Consider the following 10,862-nt stretch of genomic DNA (forward strand, 5'->3'; position numbering starts at 1 on the left):
AAAGAGTGAGGAGAGAAGCTTGCTTTTGTCATCTGTGTTAGCACAACGTAGGTGGAATTTTAACAAGTCTAACTAAAAACTTTGTTGATAAATTTCCGTTCCCTAATACTGTTTTGGGGTCTAAATGTAAAAGGCAAGTAAGCATACCTAAGGCAAGTTTAAAAGAATTACGGTTATTGTGTCAGGAGGTTAGCAGTGAGACTATTTGAGTTTTTCAATGAGTTCTTTCAATCCATTTAATAGAATTTTTTTTTCTTCCTTTTTTTTCCTGTTCTATTTGAAGCTGTTGAAAATGGACATGCAGACATTGTAAAGTTTCTGCTCCAACATGGAGCAAATGTTAAAGGACCTCATTCTTGGTCTGGATGGAATTCTTTGCACCAAGCTGCTTTTCAGGTAACCTGTAAGTGTATCATACAATTTCCATGGAACTGATGTATTCTGAGTGATAATGTATCTATTTCTTTGCCTTTTTATTGGGTAGTTTTTCTTAACCTACCCTAGCGGTCATAAGGTTGTCTAACTGCTGAAGGGCTTGCAATGCACTGAAGAGTGTATCTGAAACTACATGAGATGTTGATGTTGGGAAGCAATGATTATTTAAGCATTGCATGTATTGCATGTACTCACAAGCTCACGTGTTGTATTTAGGAGGTGAATCTCTTACAAGATTTTTTCAGAAAGAGTTCTATTTAAGTATTTCATCATCCGTGAGATGTATGACCTCTTTCCAGAATAGAAATCCATTAGCTTAATGGTTCTAATAAATGAATTTAATTTCCATTTGTATGTATCACGTCAATAAGCAAAGGTGAAAAACTAATTTAAACTTGTCTAATTTTTTCTGCCATTAATTTTTTTGGTACATCTTTAGAATATTGAGTATATTGTGTTTTTTTCTTACTTCTTTTTGGAATGTGTGGGGAAAATAGATTATGTCAATTCCCCGCTTTTTGGTTGGTTAAGAATAAAAATATTTATTTCAGGGATGCACTGAGGTAATGAAAATACTCCTGGAGGAAGGGGCAAACAAGGAATGTAAGGATGACTTTGGAATTACACCTTTGTTTGTTGCTGCTCAGTATGGAAAGCTGGAGAGTTTAAGACTGCTTGTATCCCACGGTAATAGTGATCATTCATTTAGCTTCATTGTTTGTAAAGTGCATCAGCCTGTCACCACACACAATTTTAGTTCTACTCTTGCACTTCATAACTTCAAATTTTAATACTTTTTAAATGTAATTTTAGTTGCAGATGGGTATGCAAAACCATCTTAATTGCTTAAATCTTGTTTCGGTAATTTAATGTACTTTGCAGCAAGTGAAGCTAGGAAATAACAAGTTAAAACTATGAAAAGATGAAGGATCATCAGGGTCTTCTAGAAGCCGACAACAGTACTATGTTAGTGGTCTGATTTTGATGACATTGCGCTTGTAATAGGATATTGTTCAGGTAAATGAAGATACCTCTCTCTGGTCATAAAGTGACAGCAAGAACCTCATTCACATAATCAACAAGTTTTGTATGGCTAAGTGCATGTGCCCTTACAACCAAAATTAATTGCCATAACTGTGAAGCCTGAAAGAGCTGTGACCTGACTAGATAAAATAGGACTAACTGATCTACCAAACAGGGGGAGAATCTTAAAAAATAATTGCAATCAAAAGATCGCCTAGCTCATTGCCTTTCCTCTGGCATGATTATCTTGTGTTGTGCTAATCTTTGACAGAGTTAATGTTAAAGCACTGACTGTTTAAAAAGTTAGCAACAAGCTAGTTAATGTTTCCTTATTGCTGTGGAAAACCTGTTGTGTTGTGAAGTCATTCGATGAAAACCAATTACTGATTAACATTAATTTGTTAATTTTATTTTGTGTCCTGTAGTGGTGATGTGAAGTATTGGCTTTTTTTGCCAGGGGCGGACATAAACTGTCAAGCTAAGGACAGAGCCACTCCCTTGCTGATTGCTGCACAGGAGGGTCACTTGGAGTGTGTGGAACTGCTGTTATCAAAAGGAGCAGATCCAAATCTCTACTGCAACGAGGATAACTGGCAGTTACCTATTCACGCGGCGGCTGAAATGGGCCATAAAAAGTAGGTGATTAAAAAGGCATTCAGACAGGAGGTTCTGGTAATAAAAACCTAATCGACAATGAGGAAGTTCAGCTCTAAAAGGAAGAAAAATGAGTTCTCAAGCTGATTTGTAGCTTAGAATTAGCAATTATTTTTGTATTTTAAATGTCTATTAGTAGTTCCAGTTAAGTGACCAACTGTTTTTAATTCAGCATCTAATCTGGGTCTGATCCATATCCTAATGAGTTTAAAGGGTTTTCCACAGTGCTGATCCGGATATCAATTCAGTCAATACCCATATTACTTTTACATTTTAAAGTGTAAATAACAATAACATATGCTTTATACATGACTTGAACAGCTGCTAATTAGAATTCTATTCTTAACCATTAAGTAGCAGAAGTAATCATATGCAAATAATGAATTAGCTGAACCAGCCAGAAAATCAAAGCCACAAAACAGTTCCCTGAGTCTTTCCAGAAGAGAGTTTGCCCAATCCCAATGATACAAGTCACTTCCACAGCAGAAAGCCAAGAGCAGAAGGAGGTTCCCAGAGTAGCAGGCCATGGCAGAGAAGCATCTCTCCAGAACCCCATGATTTGTACATGTGTGACAGCATTTAAATATATTAACGATGATACTAAGTGCAAAATTATTAGTAGGTGCTTGATCTTAACCCCCAGCAAAAGGAGATCATCAGCTGAGCTGTCATTAAAGTTTGTGCATCAAATCTATGCCTCTCCTCAAACTGATGAGGAGGGCAAACTGTAGTAGATACTGAGGAAGCTGGGTTTTGTTCATTTGCTCAGAAACAGAAGATAGGTTAGCAAAGTTGTCAGTACTAGAAATGTCTTTAAATCAAATGCTGCCTTTGTAGCTTTTGCAACAATATGTAACTGGTGACCTCTGAGCAGCACCAGTAAGTTCCAGTAGCAAAGGAATTGATCTTTGTCCCTAATCCTTGTTAGCTGGAAAGGTTGTGGGCTGGAGGTGTGAGCTGTGAAAGAGAATGACTTTTCTGTCTCTGTATCTCAGTGAGTGTTGTTGAACAGAAGTCAATCTTCATTTTATTTGCAACTCACATTTTCAGTTTGCTTCCAGACTTCTTAGAAGTCTGGATTTAATGTGCAGTGGTACTCTTTTGCTGTAAAGTGGATTGTTGGATGATAGGAAATACCTGTCCCTGGTTCGTATTAAAATGTGCTTTGCCATCAATTTGAGCTGGCAATAAATAATGTTTGTTATGGGTCTACGTATGAAATGATAACAGATGTTCTTTTATGCAAACTCAGTAGTGAAAAAACAGGTAGGATTTTCTTAAGTTGTAATGACCATATGAAAGATGACCATACATTTAAAATTAATTATTGCATACGATCACAAAATAAGTAGTGTTTTTAAATATTTGCAGTATATTAGAGTTGTTGATACCAGTTACTGATCGGATTTGTGACAAAGGCAAAGGCAAAGTGAGCCCTGTGTATTCAGCAGTATATGGTGGTAATAAAGAATGTTTGGAAATGTTACTTAAAGAAGGCTACAGTCCAGATGCTCAGGAGTGCCTTAACTTCAACTGCAGATCACCCATGTGTATGGTCTTCCAAAAAGAGTAAGTATATCTCTTATATATTGAAACTATTCATAATTACATTGGCCTTTATTTAACTGATTTTAAATGTGCAGTTTTCCTGCCCTCCTTGCCCTGTTTTTGAGTTGACAGAGTTAAACTGTAAGTATCCGAATGGTGGGGTTTGAATTGCATGCACGAGCTGAAGAACCTCGCTGCAATCCCTGAGGGAAGCTCAGCTCTTTGAAGAAGAGCCTTGTAGAACATAATTGCAGTTTTCATGCTTTCAGAAGCCCTTATTGACACGTCTCTGTCTTCTGGGAACATGACTCAATGCTGTAATTGGATCAACAGGACTCTTAAGTAGCCAGATCCTTTTCAGTATGGATGAGTTATTGGAAAATAGTGTTTTCGTTTTCTGTATGCCAGACTCGTGTGTAAGACAAGCAGAATTAATCAGCTCAACACTATATCTGTAAGGAAGACTGGGAAACTGCATGATACATTCTTTTAGGTCATGACCCATTTCTTTTTATGCCTGGTGATTGATGCACACCCCTGGTAAAAAATTAAACAATGCTTATTTCATAATGCAAAGGCTATAATTTTGAAGGAAATATAATAAGGTATAAAAGCCTTACTCATAAGTGTGTATATATATATGGTATGTCAGTGAGGTAGTCTTCATGTCCTTATTCTTGATTTTTCTTTTTTTTTTCCCTTTAGTACAGAAGTTTCTTCCTCCTTTTTCTGTGGGAAATTAATTCATGGAGGAGTGGGCTGTAACTGTAAAAGATCTACATGTTGCTGTCCTCAAGCTTGCCTTGTGCTTTTCCCAAACAAAGTCAATATATAAAATAACATTCAAAGGATTGAATACTGGCACAGCTCAAATCAAGAGAAAGAATCAAATCTCAATCACCTCTTGGCAGTTCTGAGCTTTGTGTAGAGCTGTAATGTCATTGTGTTTTACATTTTAATTGAGGCTTGAGAGCAGTTACCTGATCCTACTTTGTGCTGTAGAACAACGGAGAAATTTCATGTGGTAGACGATACATTTGAAAACTTTTTCTTTCCTTCAGCTGACTGCTGCCTATCATTTAATATTATGCTAGAATTCTAGTTAGTTCACCCTTTATAGACACTCCTCCTTAGGAACATTAATGCAAAGTAATGTTATGTGGCTAATGTGCTGCATTAAGAAAAATATCATCAATAAAGGCTTTTAAATCTTCTTAAAACTCGGATTCTAACAGAATCCAAGAATATACATGGATCAAAATTTATTGCTTATGTGCTACCATTTAAATTAATGAGGTTTCGGTAGTAATGAATTTAGTTCACCCCCATGAAAAAGCAGTCTATCCAGCAGATGCAAGATCATAGTCTTGGGGCTGGCTTACATTTGGGAACCATGATTTCAGTTTCTCATTCTTGCCTCTTGTCTTCCACATGGGACCTGCTCTGATCTGATTTCTTTTACCTAAGGGAGAAAAAGCAAAATATGCAATATTTTAACAGTTCTTAGATTCCAGAAGTCTGTCACCTGCAACCATTTTTAGCCAAAATACTAACATTTACAGGATGTGCCTTCTTGGTGCCTTGAATCCTATAAACAATTGAGGCTTGTACACAGATGGGTAGAGGCTATTTGAGAAATTATTTTTTACAAGAAAGCTTGTTATAATTAAAAAATGTGGTCTTGAGGTGATGAGGGGGGGTGTCCCCCCCCCCCCCCCGATAAAGCTGTTGAAAGAATTAACTTTGGGATATTCCTTGCTGGATATATTTGAATATATGTGTTTGTAAAGTGTGTACATGCTATTAATTAATAAGATCGCACATTCTTACAGTTGGCCTAGGAAAATTTTTAAAAACTTTACCAAATGTACACCATCAATCTACAGTGCCATAATTGTAATAAATAACTTGCCTGTCATTCATAATGTTCCTGAAGTGAAAATATTGCAATAATATTCTGATTGAGTTTATCCTACTTGAACTGAAAGGGCTTATTTCAAGGAGGGAAAATCAAGGACAGAATTTTTTTTTTTTCTTTTTAAAATAGTGAAAGTACATCCCAGTGACTGTGCCTGGTGCAGCCTCTTCTGTCTCTCCTCGGGCTGCAAGTGATTTTGAATTGCTTGAGGCAGGAACTCATCCAGATCTGAAAGAAGCACATGTGAAATCACACATCAGGTGTGAGGCAGAAAGTGCTTTCCCCTGTCTCCATAAATGACACATAAGGTGTGCAGTGAAGCAGCCTCTGGGCTTTGTTACTACTAATTTTCATCGCACACTCCTAGGAAGTGGTCTTTAAAAATCCTTGGACATAATTTTTCCTGTTCTATCCTATTCTTAGTATACAATAAATAATCTGGGAAGGGATGCAGACCAAGTAACTACTAAAAATGTGCTGTAAATGAGGCAGGTAACATGTATCACCAATTCAAAATCAACTCTATGAAGTAATGTGCCATCTAATTACTAACTGAAAAGCAACACAGTAATTATCAGTCATAATCTCGTTCATTATCATATTACCATATTATCATTTATAATAATAAACTGATTTTAGTAAAAACATTTTAAACTGTTTACAATAGTTTAGTGGGTTTCAGAGCTTCCTGCAAATACAGCTGGATGAAATTAAACTCTTAACATGTTTGAACATTAGGCTGGCCCCTGAATTGTGGGGTGTAATCATTTGATATTTTCACAGACTTGTCCATCTATTGCGTATGACATATTTTTAAGGTGAAACCTAAGGAAGGGGGCATGGTGCTTGGATCAGGAGGGTGGTGATACCTGTGGGTTACAGACACCAGTAACTGATGACTTTGAGCAGTTTGTGATCGAATGGTTTGCTTTGAAGCGCTGGAAGCTGGTTGGAACCATAGGTTTTCCAGGACAAGAAGAACAAATGAGTTAAATGTAGGGACTGAGGTCTCCTGAACTAACTCTACATTTTAAACTGATGCTTTCCAGAAAGAACTGCAGTCAGAACGGCACGTGGGGTTTTTCTTTGGTTTGGGGGGATTTTTGGTAGAGGAAATGTGCTTTCTTGGAGGTAAGAAGTGAAACGGTAGATGCTTTCTGGGGAAAAACTAACAGGATGTCCTGTTCCCTGTGTGCTATTCATAGGTTTTTTTATTTCATTGATATTTTCCTGAAATACGGGATCACCTTACTTGGGATTAATTTGGGATATTGCCTGTTCCATGAAAAGTTTACTTTGTTTCAACGCTTCTTGAAGCTGGGCTGTTCACTGCCTTCTGGGGACCAGTTACCGGAGTTCCTAAGTTACACAATTAAAGCACACGAGGAGTACAAGGAATGGCTACCTTATCTGCTCTTGGCTGGTTTTAATCCGGTGGATTTAATGCGCACATTCTGGTAAGCAGATAACGTTATCTTGTTTACTTAAATATTGTATGCTAATCTGCAAAGCTGTTGCCAATGTTATTTAACGTGTGCTTTTGGAGGATAGTACTTGATAATCAGTTGCCATGATCAGGAATGGTGAGGCTTAAGGAAAGCCTGAAATAAATCATTCAGGGGTAATGACTGGCTTCAGTAAAACAAATTTATTTTAGGAAGAAAGTCGGAATAGAGATTGTTTTATTGCTATCCTGATGGAGGGCATCATTTCACAATTTGTATATTGAACATCTCCTATTAGCCCCTGAATTTAGTTGCAAACTGAATGTGTATGTATAGTATGGTAACGGTAGGAAGACTTTCAAATACCAAGAAAGAAGTCAGGAGGGATGGGAAACAAATGTAAAGTGAAGCCGGGCCAAGGCTGGGAGGAGAGGAAACAGATGCAGCTAGAGATTGTGTTAAACAAAACGTGGCAAAAATTCCAGTCTGGTTTTGTTTTGGTTTTTTTAAGTTTTGATTTTTATTTTTTTTAATTCTTCCGCATACAAATAACTGCTTGGTGATGTTTCATATTTAATTAGGCATATGGAATTAAACTTATATTTAGAATTATGAAGTATTTGTATTTTCTTCTCGTTTTTTCCTGTCCGTGAAGATGATGCTTAGACTTTACTACCATATGTCTCAGCTGTTAACAACGTAATGTGAGATGTATAAATGCATTATGTGCATTACTTAACTGTATGAAAGGAGTAGGATTTTAAGGTTTACTTAAACTGATTTATATTTCAGATACTGTAAAGATATCATGGTTAAGATATCATTGGTAGTTTTAAATGCATCCATTTATGACTTGGTGAGATTCTGTTAATCATTAACATCCATGGTGCTCTGAACGGTAATTAGAGGAGCATATATAAAGTACGGTATATCTGTGCTTCTGTAGATCACATTTATTCATAGAAGACTAAGTAATTGCAAAAGTAAACACACTACAAAATCGCAATTCCGGGAATAAACAAATCTTACTGTCTGTGTATATCATATGTGATGCTTTTTGATATTTTGTTACATAACCCACAGATTTTTTTATACCAATTACTTACTTTGTTTAAATATCCACTTTTTAAAATAACACATCATAATCTATGTAGTCTTAACTTCAATATTAACTATTTCGTCCTGGAAGATAACAGGAGGATAGTAGACAGCAAATGACATTTGTGCATATGGTTCATTAACTGTCTCTGGCTCATTGTGCAAAACAACTGTATAATCAGTCATAAACTGGTCAGTCTAGAGCACGGACAATTTTAATTACCGGTGGGAAAAGTAAAATCACCATTCTCTTAAAGTTAGGCAGTCAGATCTCTCTCCTGTATGGCTTTTGGTGACTGTGTGGAAGTTCAGTCAAATATGAAAAATGAAATAATAAAAACTAGAAAGGACACAAAATAAATTTGACATGAACCTCTTGTAAAAAGCAAGTGTGTTAAAAATCTTTAGTCTGGTAATTTTGTGTATTCAGAGCATTTAGATTGCCATTCAGATGAAAATTCAGGATTGTACACATCTAGCTGAGAAGCTGTTCTGTGAAATTGTGTGGCTCTTCAGCATTCAATACTAAATTCAATACTAAATGAGTTGGTTTTACCTGCTCTTACTTAAACCTCCTTATACACTTTAGTCAATTAAGCTATTGTTAAAAGTTCTTCACTTAAATCATACTGATTTCTGAATACATATAAATGCAATCTCTAGTAGAAGGAGAGCTTGAAACACTTGCGAATTTTATGGCGGTTTTTTTGTTTTGTTTTAATAAATAAGTAGCTGAATATATATGCATTTTTTTCCCCAAATGTGATGGCGATGCTTATAATGCTCTGATGTGTTGACCCCTTATTAAAATTTAGGTGGAAATGGAATGAGGAATTAGTGCAGGGGAGAATGCTGCCTATTACCAAGGCATTTCGGTTTCGGAGCAGATATTTTTCTCTTACAGTCTAACTTACTTTTGAAGAGGAATGGAGGAGAATAAAATTACATTAGCAGAGGCTTGTGCTGTCAAAATTACTTTGGATTTCTCTTTAATGGTTTTCTGTTTCTGGGCTTAAGATGTAGGTTGTTAAGGATTTGTTAGAAAATAGTAAAGCTTTCTATGCATTGTTTCCATTGCTATATTTATACTGTTGTGTAAAATGATATTTTATGGGAGTTTTTGTTATGCAGGATTTTCTCTGTGAGCGAGAATGCCCTTAATTTCATCCTGGAGTTCACGAACTGGAAGAGACTTCCTCCAGCTGTAGAGCAAGACCTTTCAGACTACAAAGAGAAGTTCACGTGGACTCCCAAGAGCCATTTTGGTAAGCGATGCAGTTAGCAAAAAAAAAAAAAGGTCTCTGCGTATGGCAACTTCCAGGCTGTAAGTGGGGAACAGCTCTGTGTGCTAATGCACGATGGCAAAGAAGGTTCAATAGTTGATAGACATTGCTTTTCCAGGAACTACGGAGCAGAAATAGTGGTTACCCTAAACAAACAAACAAGCAAAACATATTTGAATGAATGTTACTCATTACATTGTTCAATTCATAGTTAGCATGTTTCAAGTCAGTATTCTCAGTTTAGGCTATCTTGTCCACTTCAAATTGATGCATGTGCTATAAAATATGGGTAGTGACTGTAAATTAGTACTGTGCCTTCCTGAAATGATTTGTTCAGCCTCTTGGGAGATTTAAGGGAAGATGATCAATATTGGTTACATTTTCTAGACAATATCCCACTGACTTTATTTTTTTAAATTTGATTTGTATTTCCAATGAAGTGTCTATCCTGTTGTGTAAGCATTTGACAGTAATTAAAACACAAACCATGTAAATCATCATATTAAATACTTCCAAATCTAGCTGTTCATTGTCACTGCTGTAAGCAAAATGTGGTCAGCCAAAAAGATTCAATAATTGATTATCCAGGAAAACACTGGGGCTCACTGTGTTCAGCCTTCAGAAAAGCAGCTTTAACATACCGATCATGCTGTGTGACCTATACATTATGTTACTGAAAAATCGCGCTCAGATGTATTTGTTAGTGACTCATTTCAAAGCAAATTCTTCTTTAAAAGGGTCTATAATAATTTTTAAAATGTCTTAAGTGATAATATTATTAAATAATACTTCCTTTGGAATATTAGGAGCTAATTAGGATATCTTTTTGGAGGGAAAAAAAAAAAGCCACAAACTAAACAACATTTTATTTGGGGAAATTTAGATGAAGTTCATTCTTTGTTTCCTTTGCTATTAGTAAATATATTTGTGTTGTACTAGTATTCAGTAACTAAAGCTGAAGAGAGAAAGCAGAGAGGAAAAAGCCAGGGGACAGAAGTTTGAAAGTGTTCACTTTTTCATTCTTTCAGCCAAGCGCAGTCAGGCCAAGCCAGCTGCTCTGCTGAGAGGCAGGCTTCCCCGCTTGAGAGATACCAGGCACTTGAGATAAGCTGGTCATGTGAGTGAGCATAGGACATTTAAAAATGAAGGGTTCAGGAATTGGTGTTCACACCTTGTGGTGAGTTCACCCTGGCTGGATGCTGGGTGCCCACCACAGCCGCTCTGTCGCTTCCCTCCTCAACTGGAGAGGGGAGAGAAAATACAACTAAAAGGCTTGTGGGTTGAGATAAGGACAGGGAGAGATCACTCACCAATTATCATCATGGGCAAAACAGACTTGACTTGGGGAAGTTAGTTTAATTTATTGCCAATCAAATCAGAGTAGGATAATAAGAAATAAAACCAAATCTTAAAACACCTTTGCCCCATCCATCCCTTCTTCCTGGGCTCAACTTTACT

General features: G+C 36.5%; 1 protein-coding gene across 1 annotated transcript in view; it reads left to right on the forward strand.

The window, feature by feature from the left end:
- Nucleotides 1–9,386, forward strand: part of ASB3 (ankyrin repeat and SOCS box containing 3) — a gene marked incomplete at its 3' end in the record, with an annotated part of 11,378 nt that extends 1,992 nt beyond the window's left edge. The window contains exons 3-8 of the mRNA XM_009708134.1: nucleotides 284–396; nucleotides 987–1,122; nucleotides 1,916–2,093; nucleotides 3,484–3,681; nucleotides 6,784–7,035; nucleotides 9,253–9,386. Coding sequence (XP_009706436.1) covers nucleotides 284–396; nucleotides 987–1,122; nucleotides 1,916–2,093; nucleotides 3,484–3,681; nucleotides 6,784–7,035; nucleotides 9,253–9,386 — 1,011 coding nt within the window. The remainder of the gene's footprint in view (nucleotides 1–283; nucleotides 397–986; nucleotides 1,123–1,915; nucleotides 2,094–3,483; nucleotides 3,682–6,783; nucleotides 7,036–9,252) is intronic.
- Between the last annotated feature and the right edge of the window lie 1,476 nt (nucleotides 9,387–10,862).

This window comes from Cariama cristata, unplaced genomic scaffold, assembly GCF_000690535.1.
Source record: "Cariama cristata isolate BGI_N322 unplaced genomic scaffold, ASM69053v1 scaffold39909, whole genome shotgun sequence".
Taxonomy (NCBI): Eukaryota; Metazoa; Chordata; class Aves; order Cariamiformes; family Cariamidae; genus Cariama; species Cariama cristata.